Raw genomic sequence first — 22,304 nt, forward strand, 5'->3', positions numbered from 1 at the left:
CCCACAGATTTTTCCCATGTTTAAGTCATTTCAATTGTTATAAGATAAAAATTCCTATTACAAAGAGATTTGTTCTATACTATTTTCCAACGCTTGAGTTCTAACAGTGCTGTACATATTCAGGTACTCAACAAATCTATACTATTTAATAAGAGGCAGTTTGAGGGGCACCTGGGTGGTCAGCCTCCAACTCAATTTCAGCTCAGGTCATGATCTCACAGTTGTGAGACCCAGCTCTGCATGGAGCCTAAGATTCTCTCTCTCCTGCCCCTTTACCTCACCTGGACTCTCGCGCTCTCTCTTGCTCTCTCAAAAATAAAAAAAAAAATAAAAAAATTAAAAAAAAGAGTTTGATCTCATGCAAAAACTTCTAGCCTATGTTGTACCACTAACTATAAAGCTGTGGGCAAGAAACAGCCTCTCTGATCTTCAGTTTTCTGGCTGCAGAGAATAAGGTGTTTTAAATATGCTACAGAATGTAAGGAATTACCATTATTAGACTTATTTTCCCAGGGGATGCCATTTATTCATTCTCTCCTGGGCTTCGATTGTATGAGAAAAAGTGAGGAAGAGACAAAGGGAGAGAAAGATACATTTTGAAACTTTCACTACACCCGGCGACATGAAGCAGCTGCTAACTATACAGCTTGGCTCGGAACAAACGAGCCGGGACTACGCACACGCCTCCACCGCAGCACTCGGCTAAAGTCCCAGAGCGGTACTCCCTAAGAAACTCTGCCGCAGGCCGGGACTTGGGGGCGGGGAGGCAGAGTGGTGCGCGGCCATCTCTGTGCGGGGCGGCCCTCCGCCCACGTGGTGCAGCACCCACGGCCATCTTTGTGCGGGGCCGTGCTTCCGCCGGCGCCGTGGCTGGGACTCTGCAGTGGGCTGCGGGTGATGGAGCGGTGGGCGCGCCCGCAGCTCCTGCTGTGGCTGCTGTTGCTATTACTGCCCCCAGTGCTGGGCCGCCAGAAGGAGTCAGGTGGGCTCCGGGCGGGGCCGAGACTGCCGCTGAGGCTCGGGGTCTGGCCCGGTCCAGAGGTGCTTTCCCGCCCCCCCCCCCCCCCCCCCCGCCCCGGTTCCCTGAGGCGGCCGGAGGCCGGCTGATGCTGTGGCCGCTGGAGCGCTTAGCTGGGCAGAGGGCACGGGGGCGCCATGGAGCGGAGAGTGAGAACTTCTGGGTGTCTGGCGCTGCTTCTATTGCCCAGGACCCTGGAGAGTAACCTGTTTTTCGGAATTAGGATAGCGAGGTGGAGAGGGAATTCTCCTGTTCACTTACAGCCAGTGTCGCCCGCGCTTGGCTACACTGTTCCTCCCTTAAACACACTGGGAAATAATTCATCTCTCTCTCTCTCTCTCTCTCTCTCTCTCTCTCTCTCTCTCTGCGTGTGTGTGTGTGTGTGGTTCTTAGTGAATTGACGGAGAGATGAAGGGAGAGTTAATTAATGTATTTGGCTTTTAATTAATCCTCTTTATAGGGTTCACTTTGATTAGTAAAAGGTGAGAATACGTGTTCCCAGTTTATTCATAGCTATCTGAGTGCCAGGCGTTGAGCTTGGACATTTTCCAATTTCTTGGACACCTGACAGCCCAAGTAGAGGAGCAGACTTGACATGAGTGCTGGAGAGTTATAGAATGAATCCTTCCTGGCGTTTCCTTTCCACCAGTGGAATGGGAAGGGGTGTCAGAAGTTGGTTCGGCATGCCTGCCGGTAGCAAATGAGAATGCTCAGGATATTTTGTTAACTCTCATTTACTTCACTTCTTGAAGGTTCAAAATGGAAAGTATTTATTGACCAAATTAACAGGTCTTTGGAGAATTATGAACCATGTTCAAGTCAAAACTGCAGCTGCTACCATGGGTGAGTTCTTTTCTTTGATGTGTCTTTGAGAGTTTAGTACTTGTCACAAGAATTCCCCTAATATCCCCAAGAGACCTGGATTACAGTAATCAGAGAGCCAAGTACGCCTTGATAAAAGGCAATGTTCCTGTGGTGGGTTTCCTATTTCTAGGGAACAAAAAGGCCCTGGGATAGGAGAAGCCCAGGTGGTCTCAGCAACGCTACTTACTCCTTGGAGTTAGCACACATAGTTGTCTGTGTTCCCCATTGGACTGAAAGCTTCTTGAGGTCAAGGCCAATGTCTTACTCAGTGTTGCATCCCTGGTGCTGGCCCTCAATAAGTACTCAATAAATATTGTCGGAGGAATGAACATATTTATAAATGAGGCTAATCATCAAGTTTCCTGTTGGTTTTTTTTAAAGTGTAAAAATTATGGCTGAGAGGGTAGTATGGTAGAAAGATTACTTTAAAAGCAGTCTTTGGTTCTAGTCACAGATTTCCCACTAATTATCTCTGTGGCAAGTCACTTAACTTCTCTGGGTGTCAGATTCCTCATCAGCTAAAAAAAACCAGGGTCCTTTAGCTCCCCGTTTTGTTATTCTATGACTCCTCAAAAAATTAACCTGATGCTTATGATACTTATTAAAATCTATGTATTGAACTTTAAAAGGGATACAAAATACTGTACTTTCCGGTCACTGCTGTCAGGCTGCTAGAGTATGTGTGGTGAATGGGTGCCAGACAGAACAAGGCAGTCAGTCTGAGACCAAGGGCATCAGACAGTGTCAGACTATAAGGCATAAATCCTATGTTCTGCAGGATTTGGAGAAGGGGAGGTCAGTGGGACTGCAGTCACTGGGAGGACACAGGTGTTGTGTGCCTATTAAAGGTGAATGTGCATCAAGTAAGGAAGGGGCAATCCAGATCCAGAGAGGAAGAAGAGAAATTGACTTGCTTTTTCTTCTTTGTTGTTTTACTTTAGATTACCTACGGAAAGGTTGCTCATTCTTGTCCTCCATTCTTTCCCTGGCTTACTGTATTTTCTAATACTAAACCTAAACCCATAGATAGGAAGTAGGTGGAATGGTACCACTTTTTGACCTGCTATCCTTGACGATCCACATTCTTTCAGTGTCATAGAAGAGGATCTAACTCCTTTCCGAGGAGGTATCTCCAGGAAGATGATGGCAGAGGTAGTCAGACGGAAACTGGGGACCCACTATCAGATTATTAAGAACAGATTATACAGAGAAAATGACTGCATGTTCCCCTCGAGGTAAGAGCTATGAGGTAAATATATCTTCTGACCTTCTTATATATGGGCTTATTTGATACTGTTCTTAGAGAGGAGTTAATTAGAGGGCCCCACAGGTGAATCTCTCCTCATATTTCAGAGGGACTGCAAAATAGTGACAAACTCTTCCTGCCTGAGGATTTTTCTTTCCAACTCCTGCCCCCCTTTCTCCTATATTAAAGTCTGTCTCCTCTCTCTTCTTGAGGCTTGGGCACAATCACTGGTTGTACTGGCTATGGTTCTACCCTTCTTATCATCCACCAGATATGGATGCTGCAGGGCACAGGCTGATGAGACCTAGCAGGATTGAGCTGGGCTGAAGAAGGAGAAGGATTGAGTGTTTTTCATGGGTCAAGTATTGTTCTAGATACTGAGTATTTGAAGAAAGGTGGTGGAAAGTCAAGAATAACTGAGGCTGCAGATTACACAGGCTACACTAGCCAGGAATTCAGGTGTGATGGTTGAGGTAACATATCAGTGGGCTGAGGGCTGGGGATGAGCAGGGAGGGTCATGGACTAAGCCTGGAAGTTGGACTTAGGTAGCATTACATGTTTATACAACAAATAAGAAACCTCCCTTTTAGGAGTCTTTTTTTTTTTTTTTTTTTTTTTTGAACTCAAATCTTTATAAAATTACAAAGTACAAAAATCAGAGGCCATGGTATTCTCAGCCTAAGATCTTTCTAAACAATCTCTATTCTGTCATTAAAAGGAAAGTATATGAGCAGTATTGCAAATAACATGCATCCGTGTGGACATAAGGAATTATTCTTAATAACAACTTTATTATAAATTACTGCATTTTAATTGTCAAAAATATGTAAAAACAACAACAAAAAAGAAAATAAAGATCACTTAAAATCCCATTACCATGAAGTAATCACAATTACACTTTTGTTATCAAGTGTTAGGGGTAAATAAGCTGGTAATGGGGAAAATTATTTAAGTATTTTAAACATTTGTTTCATTACTTGGGACAGTAATAGCAACTTTACAAATTATGAGTATAGAAGAATTTCTAATTTCTACAAATGAGAAAGAAAATATGAATATAGACATTATTAGACTTTGAAGGCTTAACTAATGTTTAATAGTTAGATGAGCAATTTCCAAATGAAATAAAATACTCTCAAAGTTTCTGAAAGGCACATACCTCTCATTCCAGACCTCAGAACATTTTGGTAAGAATCATGAGCTGTTAGAAATGTTCTTAAGGGAGCATAGGACCTTTCATTGACAATAAAATAGTTATATTTCTAATGCATGGAAAGTTCCCTGTCTCAACTACATACACAACTAAGAAAAGAGAGTTGGGCAAAGAAGAAACAAAATGAAATATTCAGAACCAGTGTCCTTAATGAAATGGATACAGTTGAATAATATCTTTGATTCCCATCTAGCCAAAAACAGTATCTTTCTAGGTCTGGATAATTTTAAATCACCCAGTTGGAGAAGCCCAGATTGCATTTAAAAAACTTTATTGTGAACAAAGTAAAATATAAACTCAGCATTTCAAGGATGAGCTGAGAGATTTTGCTGAGGAAACAGAGCACCATCTAATTAAATGACTGGAGACATGTCATTTCAAAGATGGAGAATAATGATATTTTTAAAATAATAGTTTTAGTGAAGTGTGGCTGATATAAGCTGCACATATTTATTTTTTCTATAATTTATTTATTTTTTTATAATTTACATTCAAGTTACCACATGGTACAACAATGATTTCAGGAGTAGATTCCTTAAACCCCTTACCCATTTAGCCCATCCCCCCTCCCACAACCCCTCCAGCAACCCTCTGTTCTCTGTATTTAAGAGTCTCTTATGTTTTATCCCCCTCCCTGTTTTATACTATTTTTGCTTCCCTTCCTTTATGTTCATCTGTTTTGTATCTTAAAGTCCTCATATGAGTGAAGTCATATGATATTTATCTGACTAATTTCACTTACCCTCTATTTCCATCCACATAGTTGCAAATGGCAAGATTTCATTCTTTTTGATTGCTAAGTAATACTCTGTTGTATATATATACCATATCTTCTTTATCCATTCATCCATCAATGGACATTTGGGCTCTTTCCATACTTTGGCTATTGTTGATAGTGTTGCTATAAACATTGGGGTGCATGTGTCCCTTCGAAACAGCATACCTGTATCCCTTGGATAAATACCTAGTACTGTAGTTCCTGGGTTGTAGGGTAGTTCTAGTTTTAATTTTTTGAGGAACCTCCATACTGTTTTCCAGAGTGGCTGCACCAATTTGCATTCCCACCAGCAGTGCAAAAGAGATCCTCTTTCTCCACATCCTCGCCAACATCTGTTGTTGCCTGAGTTGTTAATGTTAGCCATTCTGACAGGTGTGAGGTGGTATTTCATTGTGGTTTTGATTTGTATTTCTCAGATGATGAGTGATGTTGAGCATTTTTTCATTTGTCGGTTGGCCATCTGGATGTCTTCTTTGGAGAAGTGTCTATTCATGTCTTTTGCCCATTTCTTCACTGGATTATTTGTTTTTTGGGTGTTGGGTTTGGTAAGTTCTCTATAGATTTTGGATACTAACCCTTTATCTGATATGTCATTTGCACATATCTTCTCCCATTCTGTCAGTTGCCTTTTAGTTTTGCTGATTGTTTCCTTCACTGTGCAGAAGGTTTTTATTTTGATGAGGTAGTTTATTTTTGCTTTGGTTTCCCTAAACTGCACATATTTAAAGTATACAACTTGGTAAGTTTTTTGTGTTCATTATCTTTTTAAAAAATTAATTTTTAATTGAAGTATAGTTGACATACAATATTATATTAGTTTCAAGTGTACAACATAGTGATTCAACATGTATATTCATCGTAAAATGCTTACCATAATATATGTAGGTACCACCTGTCACCATACAATGTTATTATAATATTACTGACTATATTCCCTATGCTATACTTTTCATCTTCCTGACTTTTTTTTATTGAAGTACAGTTGACATACAATGTTACGTTAGTAACAGGTGAATAACATAGTGATTCTGGACAATTCTATATGCTATGCTATGCTATGCTTGCCACAAGTGTAGTTACTATCTGTAACCATACAACACTATTACAATACCATTGACTGTATTTCCTATGCTGTACCTTTTATCCTCATGACTTATTTATTCCATAGTTGGAAGCCTGTATCTCCTACCCACCTTCATCCATTCTGCCCATCCCCTCACATCTTTCTGCTTTGGCAACCATCAGTTTGTTCTCTGTATTTATGGGTCTGTTTCTGCTTTTTGTTTGTTTATTCATGTGTTTTGTTTTTTAGATTCCACATGTAAGTGAAATCATAAGGTTTTATTTATTTTTATTTATTAAGGTTTTTTATATATGGTATTTGTATTTCTCTGTCTGACTTATTTCATTTAGCATAATAACTTCTAGGTCCATCCATGTTGTTGCAAATGGCAAGATCTCATTCTTTTTTATGGCTGAGTAATATTCCATTATATATATATATATATATATATATATATATATAATGTTATATATTGTTATATATATATATAATGTTATATAATGTTATATATAATGATATATATATAATGGAATATATATATTCCATTATATATATATATATTATATATATATATATATACACACACACACATATGTATTCATTCATTTAATTACATATATATTCATTCATTCCATTATATATATGTACATATATATATTCATTCCATTATGTATATTCACTCCATTATATACATGTAGATATATGTATTATATATATATGTGTGTATATATATATTATATCTTATCGAGTCATCTATCAATGGACACTTAAGTTGCTTCCATATGTAGTGTTATAAATAATGCTGCAGTAAACACAAGGGTGTATATATCTTTTCAAATTAGTATTTTTGTTTTCCTTGGGTAAATACTCAGAAGTGAAATTACCAAATCATAGGTATTTCCATTTTTAATTTTTTGAGGAACCTCCATAATGTTTTCCACAGTGGCTACACCAGTTTGCATTCCCACCAACAGTGCATGAGGGTTCTCTTCATATCCTTTCTTTCCAATAATTATTATTTCTTATTTATTTAATACTTAAAAAAAATTTTAATGTTTTTTAAATTATTTTTATTTTATTTTTTTATGTTTTATTTTATATAAAATAAAACATAAGAGAGACAGAGCATGAACAGGAGAGGGGCAGAGAGGGAAACACAGAACCCAAAGCAGGCTCCAGGCTCTGAGCTGTCAGCACAGAGCCCGATGCAGGGCTTGAACTCACAAGCAGTGAGATCATGATCTGAGCCGAAGTTGGACGCTCAACCAACTGGGCCACCCAGGTGCCCCAGAAATTTTTTTTATGTTTATTTATTTTTGAGAGACAAAGAGACAGAGCACAAGTAGGGAAGGGGAAGAGAGAGACGGGGACACAGAATCTGAAGCAGGCTCAAAGCTCTGAGCTGTCAGCACAGAGCCCGGCACAGGGCTTCAACCCACAAATTGTGAGATCATGACCTGAGCCAAAGTTGGATGCTTAACCAACTGAGCCACCCAGGTGCCCCTAATATTTCTTATCTTTTTGATAATAGCCATTCTGACTGGTGATGATATCTCACTATGGTTCTGATTTGCATTTCCCTGATGATTAGTAATGTTGAGTATCTTTTCATGTGTCTGTTGGACATCTGTACATCTTCTTTGGAAAGTGTCTATTCATGTCTATGCCCATTGTTTCATTGGATTATTTGTCTTTTGGTGTTGAGTTGAATGAGTTCTTTATATATTTTTGATATTTACCCTTTACCAGATATTTTGCAAATATCTTCTCCCATTCAGTATGTTGCTTTTTGTTTTGTTGATGGTGTCTTTCACTGGGAAAAAGCTTTTTAGTTTGATGTAGTCCCAATTGCTTATTTTTGCATTTGTTGCCCTTGCCTGAGGAGACAGATCTAAAAAAATATTGCTAAAACCAGTGTCCAAGAGTTTACTGCCTATGTTTTCTTTCAGGAGTTTCATGGTTTCAGGCCTTTCGCCCAGGTCTTTAATCCATTTTGAGTTTGTTTTTGTATATGGTGTAAGAAGGTGGTCCAGTTTTATTCTTTTGTGTGTAGCTGTCCAGTTTTCCCAACACCATTTCTTGAAGAGGTTATTTTTTTCTCCATTGTATATTCTTGTCTCCTCTGTTAAAGATTAAGTGACCATACAAGCGTGGGTTTATTTCTAGGCTTTCTATTCTGTTCTAGTGATCTGTGTGCCTATTTTTGTGCCAGTACCATACTGTTTTGATTATTATTGCTTTGTAGTATAGTTTGAAACCTGGGCTTGTGTTACCTCCAACTTTGTTCTTCCTTCTCAAGATTGCTTTGGCTATTAAGGGTCTTTTGTGGTTCCATATAAATGTTAGGATTATCTGTCCTTGTTCTGTGAAAAATGCTATTGGTATTTTGATAGTGGCATTGAATCTGTAGATTTGGGTAGCATGGAGATTTTATCAATATTAATTTTTCCAATCAATGAGCATGGTATATTTTTCCATTGATTTGTGTCATCTTAAATTTCTTCCATCAATGTCTTACAGTTTTCAGAGTACAGGTCTTCTATCTCATTAGTTAAATTTATGACTAGATATTTTATTCCTTTTTTTGGTATTTTATTCTTTTTAATACAATTATAATTTGATAAGTTTTGCTGTATGTATACACCAAGATAATGAATGTATCTGTCACTCCCAAAAATTTCTTTGTGCCTCTTTGCAATCCTTCTCTCCTACCCCTCCCTGCCATGCTGTCCTTTTACCCCTATTCTCAGGCATCCACTGATCTGCTTTCTGTCATTATAGATCATTTCCTAGAGTTTTATATAAAAGGAATCATAAACGGCATTATACAGTATGTGAAAGAGTGCTATTTTAAAAGCTGAACATGAAAGAAAACAAAATGTTTTAGCTGTTAAATGTAAATGTATAGCAACATTATATGTTTTAAACTTCTAACTAGTTCTATTTGTTTATTTTATCATCAAAGGACTGTTCCTTGCACATGGTAAAATATTTAGATAACCTGAAAATATGAACAAGGAAATGGAAGTTTCTCTACTACCTTCAACCCCCAAACCTCTAGTCCCTGAGTCCTCCTCTCAAAAGACAACCACGATTACAAGTTTCTTGCATATCCTTCTAGAAATAGTTTATGCATATACAGTTGTCTAGACTCATCAACTAAATAGAACATGTGTATCTTCTGTTCTGCAACTTACTTTTCTTTTTCATATAACATATTTTTAAATTGTTCCTTATGAGTACATAGAGTATATCTCACTATTCCATGGCTGCATACTAATCCATTGTGTGGATTTCTTTATTCAGCCCTCTATCAAAGGACATTTAAATTATTCTCCACCATTCCCCTTTGAATTTCAACACATGTAAACAACGCTGTAGTGAACTTAAACCTTTGAGTACTCATGTAATTATATCTGCAGGCTCAATTCCTACAAGTAGGATTAGTAGGCCAACTAATGTGTTTTTTAAATCTTGATGAATAGAAGCAGACTGTCTTCCAAAGGAGTTGTGCCTATTTTCTTCTTTTATATACTTTTTCTTTTTTGTTTTGTAAGTAATCTCTACACCCAACATGGGGCTTGAACCCATGACACCCAGTGAGCCAGCCAGCCATCCCAAAGTTGTGCCTATTTTCACTTCCACCACCCTTGTATTACATGCTCAGAATAGACCTCATACTTTCATCAATACTGTGTATTATTGGACTCTGATCTTTGTCAGTCTGATTGGTGAAGACTAGCACCTAGCTTCAACAGCACTTTTTTTTTTTGTCATAGTGATACTTTGTTTTTAAATTTTTAATTGAGGGGCACCTGGGTGGCTCAGTCGGTTAAGCGTCCAACTTCGGCTCAGGTCATGATCTCACGGTCCATGAGTTCGAGCCCCACGTCGGGCTCTGTGCTGACAGCTCAGTCTGGAGCCTGCTTCAGATTCTGTGTCTCCTCTCTCTCTGACCCTCCCCGTTCATGCTCTGTCTCTCTCTGTCTCAAAAATAAATAAAACATTAAAAAAAATTTTTTTTAATAAATTTTTAATTGAAATATATTTGACATATAACATATACATTTAAGGTACACAACATGTTAATCTGACACATTTATATATGATTGCCATTGTAGCACTAATTACATAATTATCCTTTTGTTTTAGTAGTTGGAATAATTAAATTTTGGTTTTTTAGCAAGTTTGATTATAATACAGTATTGTTGTCTATATTCACTATACTGTGCGTTAGATCTCTAGGGCATATTCACTACTTGTTGTAAGTTTGTACCCTTAAGCAGCATCTGTCCTGTTCCCCCTATCCCTTGGTGACCACCATTTCATTCTCTGTTTTTACAAGTTTGGGTTTTGGGGAGCAAGGGAGGGGCAGAGGGAGGGACAGAGAGAATCTTAAAGGCTCCACACACAGCATGGAGCTCAATGTAGGGCTCAGTCTCATGAACCATGAGATCATGACCTGAGCCAAAATCAAGAGTTGGACGCTTAACCAACTGAGCCACCCAGGTGCTTCTGGGACATTCTTTAATACAGTTGAGCATCTTTTCTTTCGTTTATCAATCATTGATATTTTTTGCAGTTACCTCTCTCTATATAAATCAATTTTATGAATCAGTCATTTATATGCTACTGGAAAATTTTGGTCAAACCTTGGAATGTTGCCTCCAGGATAGTGGTGGTCAGGACCTCAAGGGATGGGGCAGAAAAGCTAATCTGCCAGTGTATCGTCTCTTTCCAGAGTTTCTCTGAGGATTCCTGGGGAGTCCAGCCAGAAAAGTATACAGGCAAACCTTGTTTTATTTGGCTTCACTTTATTGCCTTTTGCAGATACTGCATTTTTTTAATAAATTGAAGGTTTGTGGCAACCCTGCATCTAACAAGTTTATTGGTGCCATTTTTCCAACAGCATTTGCTCACTTCACATCTCTGGGTCATATTTTGGAACAATTTTCTCAATGTTTCAAACTTTATTATTATTATATTTGTTATGGTGATTTGTGATCAGTAATCACAACTTGCTGAAAGCTCGTGATTCTTAGCATTTTTTATCAATAAAGTGTCTTTAATTAAGATATGCACATTGTTTTCTTAGACATAATACTATTATTGCACACTTAATAGACCACAGTATAGTATAAACGTAAATTTTATTGTACTTGGGAACCCCAAAATTCTCTTGACTTGCGTTATTGCCATATTTGCTTTATTGTGATGGTCTGGAACCAAACCTACAGTATCTCTCAAGTATGCCTGTATTACAGTCTTTGTGATTGTGTACATAACATTCTTTCTGGCTTGCAAAACTGATTTTGATAGTGTTCTGAAGTATTCAACTCAAAGGCAATAAAAGTTTTCCTATCTTTCCTCCTAAATTATGAAACTTAATTATGGTGGATATAAATATAATGTCATTGTGAGAGGCAAAGCCCTAGGGACACACTTAGAGAATTAGCTTTTTCTGGTTACTATCAAAATTTGTATCTTGCTTACTAATTAAACTAAAGAGGAAATTTTTAAAAACTAGGGATGAATAGAGGAAAAGTGGTAGGAGTAGCAATAATACATCTTTCAGACTTATGATCTAACTGGAAAACTTCATGAAGTGTTGTAAGCTGGAGCAGTTTAGCTAGGAAAGATGCCTTGCACAATATAAGAGAGTAGAAAAGTCCTTTTAGAAGCATTGCTTTCAGGAAACTTTGCAGAAGGCTGACGATCTGAACACGGGCTTTCAAAGTGTGAATGGGACCATGTCTTGTCCTATAGTAGGCACTGATCTGGTGAATATGTGGTATTTCTGGTTGGCAGGTGTAGTGGTGTTGAACACTTTATTTTGGAAGTTATCGGACGCCTCCCTGACATGGAAATGGTGATCAATGTACGAGATTATCCTCAGGTTCCTAAATGGATGGAGCCTGCCATTCCAGTCTTCTCCTTCAGTAAGGTAAGTATAGGGAGAGATGTATGGGGAGATGGGAGGTGTTCCTCTAGAGTATGAGTGGGAGATGATTGTCCTATGACAGAATCTGCTGGGTAATGGTGAGGGTGACGCCTGAGGTCCAGGAATTGGCCTGTGTCCCTCTTAGCTTCACAGTGGCTGAGCAATAAGACTGAGGAAATGGGTAAAAAGATTGCTTAAGTGTCTATAGGTCTAGGGATGAAGGGGAGAGAATAATGGACGCCTAAAGAACTGATAGGACATTGAAGGAAGGGTTTAGAGATCCTACAGAACATAGGGAGAGAGTGGCTCAAAATAGCTCATGGGCTTGGAGTTAGAGAACACCTTCATTCAAAAACTATTTGTTGGGGCGCCTGGGTGGCTCAGTCGGTTAAGCGTCCAACTTCAGCTCAGGTCACGATCTCGCGGTCCGCGAGTTTGAGCCCCGCGTCGGGCTCTGGGCTGATGGCTCAGAGCCTGGAGCTTGCTTCCAATTCTGTGTCTCCCTCTCTCTCTGCCCCTCCCCCGTTCATGCTGTGTCTCTCTCTGTCTCAAAAATAAATAAACGTTAAAAAAAAATTAAAAAAAAAAAACAACAAAAAAAACTATTTGTTGAAGTCCCATGTGTGTGTGTGTGTGTGTGTGTGTGTGTGTGTGTGTGTGTGTGTAGTCCTGTCAGTGTATCCCAGGGGCCCAGCATGGCTAACAATGAAGCTGAAGGTGGTAGATAACTCCACACAGTTTGTGCTGAAGCAGTACATTGAGGAGATAGGTCTGGGATATCCAAGAGGAATATGTGAGAGGGTGAGCTTTGAGTCTAGTTATGGAGGAATAGGAGTACTAGTTCACACCTGTGGACTTGAAGAATTTGAGATAGTTAATATCTTCTCAGTGCCCAGGTTGTTGCAAATGTGTATTGGAAGGGATGGGCCTTGGTTCCCTTGAGACTAGGTATGGCCACATTGAGGGGTGGGGTGGGAGGGCTAGAAGAGAATGGGTGGAAGATTCTATGGGGGAAGGGAGGGTTTAGGAAAACCCGATGGACTTTGAGAAAAGGAGCACCATCTCTGATGTGATTTCTCCAGAGGGACCTTTTATCTCCACTTTTTCTTTATCACAGTTTACTTTCTCTGTAGACTTGTGTATTTACTGTGTTGCAAATGGGCTGAGGCCACATTTGTGTTGCATTTCCCATGATTTAGCCTCATTTCTCAAAAGTGCTTGGTTTTCTTGTTTGTCATGAAACCCTCCCAGAAGAACAGATAGAAGCTCCCATGTAAGTCAGTAAGGACTTTATGCTTGTTATCTATTTGTTGTTTCTGTGTATGGTAAAGTATAACAATCAGTATACTTTCTTTTCATCTTCTCTTTTTGTTTCTAAGCCAGTGACTTCTAATTTCCAAGAGAAAGCTTTTAGTCTTTCAACTTTATAGTAATTGTACAGCTTCTATTGAGCAGCTGTTATGTCTGAGCTGCTTTATGAATCACGTACCATTTTTCAAAAGTATTTGAGAAAGGCAAACAGCATTCAGCATTCAGCATTCAGCATTCAGAAACTACTGAAGAGTTAGAGGTTTATCAGGCCAGAGTTTTAACAGAAGTAATCATAAAAAGAGAACAAATGATTTAAAACTTTTTTCAAAAGATGTGGGATAATATCCCTTTCTCCCATTCTGCCCATCAGCACTTCTGGTCCTGATCAACAAATAATCAATAATTTATTGACCAACCAGGGTGAGCTCAACAGTACCACAGTATTAGATAACACTAATGAACACTTACTGAGTACTTACTATGTACCAAACACTGGTCTAAGCTTTTCACATGTACTAACTCATTTAGTAAGCCCATTAGATAGGTAACATTATTGGTATTATTTCTCCCATCATAAAGATAAAGCAGGCATAGAAAATTAAGTAACTTGCCTAGAGTTGGAAAGAAGTAGAGTCAGCATTTTGAGTCAGCATTCAAACCCAAATGATCTGTTTCAAGAGCCCCTACCATTTTAACCATTTAATTGTGATTCTTGCTCTCAAAAGATCCATCTAGGAAATAATCAGGAACTGGTAAGACAGTATATACTCCAAATGTAATAGTTAAAAGATAAGAGAGCTGTGTGATGATTCAGAGTTAGGTATTTTATTTCCTTAAACTAAAAACCCTAACAAATAGAACTTTGGGTAACTGAAAAAGTTGACCTTTAATGAGATTTTAAATTCTGGGATTCAGTGAGCCCATGATTTTTAACCCATGGTCATTTTTCTCTTTTAATGTCTAGAGTCCAGACTTTGCAGACAAGGGAAAATATATTTTTGGCAATTTAATACTAGAGCAAGACTTTTGTCCAGATCCTGTGGCATGACTGTAGTTTAATTCTTCTCTCTCTGTTCTGAGACTGATGTAGAACAACCTTTCTGTTTCTGTTGAAGACATCAGAGTACCATGATATCATGTATCCTGCTTGGACATTTTGGGAAGGGGGGCCTGCTGTTTGGCCAATTTATCCTACAGGTCTTGGACGATGGGACCTCTTCAGAGAAGATCTGGTAAGGTAGGTCCTTTAGAGAGGTTTTATTTGTCCTTCTTTGTAGGTCTTCTTGAAATAAACTAATGTTTGTTTAAGTTAAAAACAAAAGAAAAACTATAGCATAAGCAATTTTGTGTGTGTATAAAATATTTACCCATCCATAGGAAAAGAGCAGAGCCTACCCTAAAGTATCAGTAATGCCTTTGGGGAAAGGAGTATAGGAGTCTTTTCTTTTCTTCTTTAAATTTTTCTGTATTTTTAAGATTCTCCAAATAAGAGTGAATTACTTTCATAATTTGAAAAAAGTGAATGACCATGTTGTGGGGGAGAATAGAAAATTACTAGGAGGAACATAAATGTACTTTATAACTTAGAGCTAAGTCCTTAAGGTGGAGATGGGGAGGACATATTGTCCCATAATTATCTCAAGTACAAACTTATTCCAGATTCTCCTGATTCACAACTGAGACATACTTGGGCTGTTGAGTCTATCTGATGTCATTTCAGAATTTAGATTGTCCATGTCATCCAAGCTATAGGTATTTCTTACCTAGCTACATTTTGCATTTATGATTTAAACAACATTGATACCTAATTAGAAAACTTCTAGAAGAAATACAGTCTTTATAGGTCCTCTCTCAGGTCCATTGAGGAAGCAAAAATTTAATTTAACTTCATTTCCACAAATATCTATCACCTGTACCATGTGTGGCTGGAGATTCAAAGGGGGTGAAAAGAATGTCCCTTTTCTAAAGAAACACATAGGGCTGAAGTCCTCAATGGCGGTTAGAGCCACCAGGTAAAAAATGAGTCTGTTATCTGGTAGGTGTACTTTGAAAATGATTTTGTAAAATACCTTGGTCTCATACTTCACAGAACTAGAACTGGAAATTGTCCTTTCCAACTCTTTATTTCAGGGGTTGAGTGACTTGGTCAACGTCAGGAACCATTTTAGGCCTGAAGTCCTGGTATCCAAGTGCATTATCTTCTCCACATTACCAATTAACCTTACCCATCCTCTCCAGAGGGAAAAATAACAAGTTTTTTAACCTGTTTTTCTTCAAGTTATTCTTGGCTTTAGTTATCTAATCCTTTTTTTTTTTTTTTCAGGTACTTGCAAATACACTTTTTACACTCTTCTTTTTTGTAGCTCTTTCTCTACCTGCTATCCATCTACTTTGTTTTTTCTCTTTTCTTTTCTTTCTTTCTTTCTTTCTTTCTTTCTTTCTTTCTTTCTTTCTTTCTTCTTTCTTTCTCTTTCTTTCTTTCTTTCTTTCTTTCTTTCTTTCTTTCTTTCTTTTTAGAGACAGAGAGAGAGAGAACAAGCAGGGAAGGGGCCGAGTGAGAAGGAGAGAGAGAATCTCAAGGAGGCTCCATGCTCAGTGTAGAGCCCCATGCAGGGCTCGATCTTACAACTGTGAGATCATGACTTGAGCCGAAATTGAGTCGGACACTTAATCAACTGAGCCATCCAGGCACCCTACTTTGTTTTTTAAATCTTTAAAAACAACCTTTTTTTCTGATTATGAAACCTATATATGCTCATAAAAATAAAGAAGTATGTCTAACATCAGCATCTTTTCCCCCCACTTCTTAGTGTGTTTTAGGGATCTTTCCATGTCAGTACATATGAAACTACCTCATTATTTTTATTAGTTACATGGTATTCCGTTGCATGGATAATAATTTACCTCATTATTTTCTATGATAGACTTTTAGGCTATGTGTAATAGATGCATAATTTCTTGTTTTCTGGACTATTTGAGAGTAAGTTGCATACCTTATGACCCTGTACATCCTAATACTTTAGTGTGTATTTCCTAATAGCAAGGATATTCTCCTTTATAACCATGCTGCAATTATCAAATTCAGGAAACAATATTGATACAACACTTAATTATCCCAATAATGTCCTGTATGGCGCATTCTACCTCCAGTACAGGATACAATCCAGGCTCATGTGTTGCATTTAGTTATTATTTCTGTTTAGTCTCCTGTAATCTGGAACAGCTCTTCAGTCTGTCTTTCTCTTTCATAACACTGACATTTTGAAGAATACAGGCCACATACATTATAGAATGTTCTTCAGTTTAGTTTTGTCTATTCCTCATGATTAGATTCAGCTTATGCATTGCTGGCCTTAATACTTACCTAAGTGATTTTTGCATCCATCTATAACTCTTCTTTTTTTTTTTTTAAATGTTTATTTATTTATTTTGAGAGAGGCAGAGTGTGTGGAGGAGGGGCTGAGAGAAAGGGAAAGAGAATCCGGGCTCTGTGCTGACAGAGCTCAGTCTCACAAACTGTGAAATCATGACCTGAGCTGAAATCCAGAGGTGGATGCTTAACCAACTGAGCCACCCAGGTGCCCCCATCCTTAACTCTTTAGAGATATTAATTTTGATCACCTGGTCAAGGTGTTACCAGTTCCTCCACTACGTACTCTTTTTCTTCCCTTGAAAACCACTAAGCTTATTTTAGGGAGATAGATTATGTTTTAAAATCTAAACTTACAAGAACATATTTTTCTTTTGATATCGTCCCCTCTTATTCTTCAGGTGAATTTATTCATGATTGCAGAATTGTAATTTAAAAAAAGATTTTTTTATGCATCTATTTATTTTTGATAGAGAGAGACAGAGCACAAGTGGGGGAGGAGCAGAGAGAGAAGGAGACACAGAATCCGAAGCAGGCTTCAGGCTCTGAGCTGTCAGCACAGAGCCCGATGTGGGTCTCGAACTCACAAACCACGAGATCATGACCTGAGCCAAAGTCAGACGCTTAACCAACTGAGCCACCCAGGTGCCCCCAGAAATATAATTTTATTTTTTAGAGCCCTCCATTCAAAAGCTCTAGCCATGTGATTTCACTTCTTACTTTGAAACTTTAAAAATCTCCTTGCTTATCTGCATTGATGTCTGCCTGCTATTTTTTCTAATCTTTTGGGAGTTTGTCCCTATTGACTTACTTTTCACTCTGTAGAAGAATTCACTGTTTCTGTATTTTAAACATTTATGTCTCTACTGTCATAGGAGGTAGGGAAGATGGTTATAAAAGAGGTCTGGGGCAGCCCCAGGCTGTGTTGGCCACTTTTAGCACTTGCCTGGGGAAAAAAGTCCTAACATAGGTCTTTTGAGGGGTAAGTAGGTGGGTAGAAAGAATGAGGGAGAGAGAAAACAGAGATGGTACAAGTCTGTGTATATTAAATACAGTTTTCCCAGGGACCAAGGAAATTTACACTCAGAATTTCAGTATAAATTGATACTTTTTTAGTTGGGTGGTTTGGCAATGTATATCAAAATATAAAATGTATATATCTTTGACCCAGCCATTTCACTTCTAGAATTTATCCCAGAGTTAATTGGACAAGTATGTAAAGGTAGGTACACAAAGATATTCACTACAGTATTGTTTCTTAAAGCAAAGAGTTAGACACTACCTAAAAGCCCATGAATAAGTAATGAAGTGAATTATGACATGACTATAAAATGGAATGTTGTGCCTGAATGCAAAGTAAAGGTAGCATAGGGCTTAAAAACAGGGACTCTGGGTTCAAACTCTGGCTCTTATCAGCTGTGTGACTCTGGGCAAACTGCTTACCCTCTCAAGAGCCTCAGCTGTAAATTAGGGATAACAAAACCACCTCAAGCATTGTGAGAATGGGTATATATATAATATATAATATATATAATATATATAAAATATCTGCGTTATATAGAGCAAGGTTTCTCAATATTGGTAGTATTGACATTTTGGGCTGGATCATTCTTTGTTGCAGGGGGCTGTCCTGTGCATTGCAGGATAGTTAGCAGCACCCCATTAGTGTCTTAATGACACTAAATGCCAGTAGCAGTCCCCCAGTAGTGACAATCCAAAATGTCTATAGTCATGGCCAAATGTCTTCTGGGGGAACGGGGCAAAGTCACCAATTGAGAACCACTGATATGGAGACTTGATTGGAAGGAAATTCTTCACTGAGACGTTAAATTGGTAAAAATGGTTATCTACGGGCAGGAGGTTCCAGATGATTTTTCTACTTTTATTTTATGCTTTTCCATTCGAATTTTATATAGGGGCTCCTGGGTGGCTCAGTCGGTAAGGGTCCAACTCTTGGTTTCAGCTCAGGTCATGATCTCATGGTTCGTGGGATCAAACCCCATGTTGGGTCTGTGCTAACAGTGCAGAGCCCACTTGGGATTCTCTCTCTCTCTCTCTCTCTCTCTCTGCCCCTCCTCTACTCACATCCCCCCCCAAAATAAATAAAATAAACTTAAAAAAGAATTTTATATAATGAGCATATACCATATTTCCAGTAAAAAACAAAAAACCAGTAAACAAAAATAACCCAGTGGTATAGCATTTATGTTTCGGTGGGAGGGAGTATGGGGCACAATGAGAGCTAGTTTTGGCTTTGGATTGTAGAATCAGGAAAAGATGGTATAGCAAGGAAAACCTATGAGATAGGCCACGAAAATGAGCAATGCTCTCAGCTGAGAGAAGCTGAGTAATGTGACATTTATGTCTTTAAAAGTATTTCTACCTAAAAAGTTTATATCCTAAGTCTCTCCATTATGGTAAATAGTCCAGCAATCCCTCATTAACTCCAATTCAGCTGTCCCCCTCATTTCTCAGAGGAAGACACCATGCAACCCTGTGCAGGGCCCCTACAAAGGAAGTTAAAAATGCTGCATCTGTGAACTAGCAGCTTCAGCAAGAAAAGCTGGCCATGGTAGTATGTACTGAGACCTGAGCTTCAGGGACTTTGTTTCATGGAGCACTTAGGACAGTTTCAAGAATACAGGGTGCTTTGCAATATCAGACACATTTCTAAAGATGCTGCCTATGCATCCAAAACACGAGGTCAAGGAGTGATTTGTTTTCTTGCCCTTAATTCAATTTCTGATATTTTCTGCAGGTCTCTTTGCCTATTAAGTTTATCAATAGCACCACTCTACATAAAGCAGAGAAGAAATCCTCATTGTATGCATTAAATAGCTCTAAACATGTCATTTAGGGGCTGGGAACTTTTCTTTCAATGTTGTTAACTTATTAACGGAGGAACAGATTGTAGATATTATTGGCTAGCATTTCCAAAGGAATGAAGCAACAACAAAGGGAAATGCAATGTCATTGAGGGCTCTTTCTTTTGAAAGCCTCGGTCAGACTTAATGAAAAGTGTAAAGCTCTGAACTAATCTTCAGAAGTGGTTAAAACATGTCCTCATTTGGTTAAGAGAAAAACATAGAAACTAACTGAAATCTATTTTTAGGTCAGCAGCACAGTGGCCATGGAAGAAGAAAAACTCTACAGCATATTTCCGAGGATCAAGGTGACTGTATTTTCTGACATTTTACAAAGAAATTTGTAAAATATAAGCAATTTTGAGGGTGTGAAGATCTCTAGTTCAAAGAGAAAACTAAGATAACTAAGAAATAAATGTAGAAGCACAGAATTTTAGACAGAGAATTTAAATTTTTTGCCCAAATCACTCTTAGTTGAATTGGAATTGAAAGAAGTAAGGTTCATTCATTTATTCATTGAATAGGTATTTAGAGTGCCATGAGTATATTAGGCATTGAGTGTATGTTGAAGAGAACAGCTGAGTTGTCCTCTTGCCTAAGAGATTATAGTGTCCTATGGGTAGCTTCTGACCTGGACCTCTTCTAGTCACTGTGCTAGTTAATGGCGGATCAGGAACCATCACCAGATCTCCTGACTCCTTTTTCCATGAAGCCATGTGGCTGCCAAATAATGGTGGAGACCACAGACTGAGACTGATGAAAATGGAAAGGGAAGCAGGGAAGAAAGGGAGGAGGGAAAGGGAAATGTTGGTCAAGGACCCTCTCCATGTTACTCAGACCCACATCCCCAGTGCCAAGAACAGTACCTGCCATGTAGATACATGAAGACCATCTGTTGTATAGATGAACAGAACAGGGACCGTGAAAGGAGAAGGTCTTGTCGTTTTCCTGGTGAGTCCTTGTTGGAGATCATACCCTCTATTGAGGCAGTGAACTTGGGAATGTAGATAGGCCCAGTAGCCACTGCTTACTGGTCCTTATCAACTTCTCTTGATTCTCAGATCTTGAGATCACAGCTTCTTAACTTGGGATCCATGTGTGGACTTGAAGAGTTCTAGGACTTCCTATAAATTATATAGGGATTGTCCGCTTTTCTAGAGAGTGGGTCCATGGCAGGTGGGGGGGGGGGGGGGGCCGGGGGAGGTGTCCAGGACCTCTCAAATGTCAGGACCATCTCCTACTTGGACCATAACTAGGACTTTTTCTACAGGTTTTAGCCCTTTAGTTTTCTTTTTAATTTAAATATTACACTGGACTTTATGAAATACACACAACAAAGGTCATGTAGCTATTTTGGTGAGGGGTGATTACCTAGTCACACAGCTGTGAGTACTAGTGATTATAGACGCTATGTGAGCCATCCCAAAAGGGAACTCATTCCCTGGGATATGCCTGTAGAGTTCAGAACAACATCCTCTTAAAGACTAGATGTAAGCAAAGAAGGGCCCAATACTCCCCATCTCTGAAGGGTAAACGGCCAGGAAAACAGGCAGGAACACCTATATGCACAGGGCCCAGTACCCCCCCACCCCCACCCCCACCTCTGCTGTAACCAGTAAGTTATCCATCTATGTGTACAGTCATTGCATTGGGTCCAATTACAGCTTACTTTTCAGATTGGGAACAGTATTATGGTGGAGGACACATGTTTTATGTCATATGCTTCTTTTATAGGACAAGTCCAGAACGGGATCCTCTCATTCTTCTATCTCGGAAAAACCCAAAACTTGTTGATGCAGAATACACCAAAAACCAAGCCTGGAAATCTATGAAAGTAATCACAATTGTCTGAATAGAACCATAGCAGTGAACATTCTCACTCAAAGAACATTGTCACCTGGGTAGAATTCCAGATCAGGTTTCCTCTTAGTGGTAGATGAATGTAGAGAAAGATCCACAAACTAGTATTAGCATATATGTAAATTATTCTTTCAAACTCACATTGCTTTTCTGGGCCATATTATGAGTAGTAGTTTTGGTTTTGTTTTGTTGTTTTGTTGTTGTTGTTTTTGTTTTTTGTTTTTTGTTTTTTTACTACTTTTAAGGTTTAAACCAGAGGACACAAACTTTTTATGGAAAGGGCCATATGGTAAATATTTTAGGCTTTGTGGATTGTATGGTCTTGTTGTAGTTACTCAACTTTGCCATCACAGTGTGAAAGCAGCCACAGACAATATGTAAATGAATGAGCCTGGCTGTGTTCTAGTAAAACTTTATTTATGGCATGGAAATTTGAATTTCATGTAATTTTCACATGTCATAAATATTCTTCTTTGGGTATTTTTCAAGCATTTGAAACATAAAGATATTCTTAATTAAAATGTAAAGATATTCTTAATTTATTTACAACTCTCCAAGTGATTCTAAGGCAATGCCAGCAATGACTGGCTCCTTCAGGTTGGAGTTCATCTCTGTCTTCTATGACTTCTTGCCTTATTCAAAGAACTTTAAGCCCTAAATGTCCTCATTTGAAATTTTCAAATGCCATATGAGGATGATATGAAAAGAAGTTTTAAACTTCTTGTGGGAAAACTAAGTGTATCTGAGATGTAATATGTGATAGTTGTAATCAAAC

The 22,304-nt window shown here is 38.4% G+C and overlaps 1 protein-coding gene across 1 annotated transcript in view; it reads left to right on the forward strand.

The window, feature by feature from the left end:
- The first annotated feature begins 830 nt into the window (after positions 1 to 830).
- POGLUT1 (protein O-glucosyltransferase 1) overlaps positions 831 to 22,304 on the forward strand; it is a 28,188-nt gene continuing 6,714 nt past the window's right edge. Inside the window, exons 1-7 of the mRNA XM_019448456.2 lie at positions 831 to 982; positions 1,771 to 1,861; positions 2,974 to 3,117; positions 11,992 to 12,127; positions 14,551 to 14,672; positions 19,918 to 19,977; positions 21,404 to 21,503. Coding sequence (XP_019304001.1) covers positions 898 to 982; positions 1,771 to 1,861; positions 2,974 to 3,117; positions 11,992 to 12,127; positions 14,551 to 14,672; positions 19,918 to 19,977; positions 21,404 to 21,503 — 738 coding nt within the window. The 5' untranslated portion in view covers positions 831 to 897. The remainder of the gene's footprint in view (positions 983 to 1,770; positions 1,862 to 2,973; positions 3,118 to 11,991; positions 12,128 to 14,550; positions 14,673 to 19,917; positions 19,978 to 21,403; positions 21,504 to 22,304) is intronic.

Source organism: Panthera pardus, unplaced genomic scaffold, assembly GCF_024362965.1.
Source record: "Panthera pardus isolate Hobbes unplaced genomic scaffold, ASM2436296v1 HiC_scaffold_16, whole genome shotgun sequence".
NCBI classification, from domain to species: domain Eukaryota; kingdom Metazoa; phylum Chordata; class Mammalia; order Carnivora; family Felidae; genus Panthera; species Panthera pardus.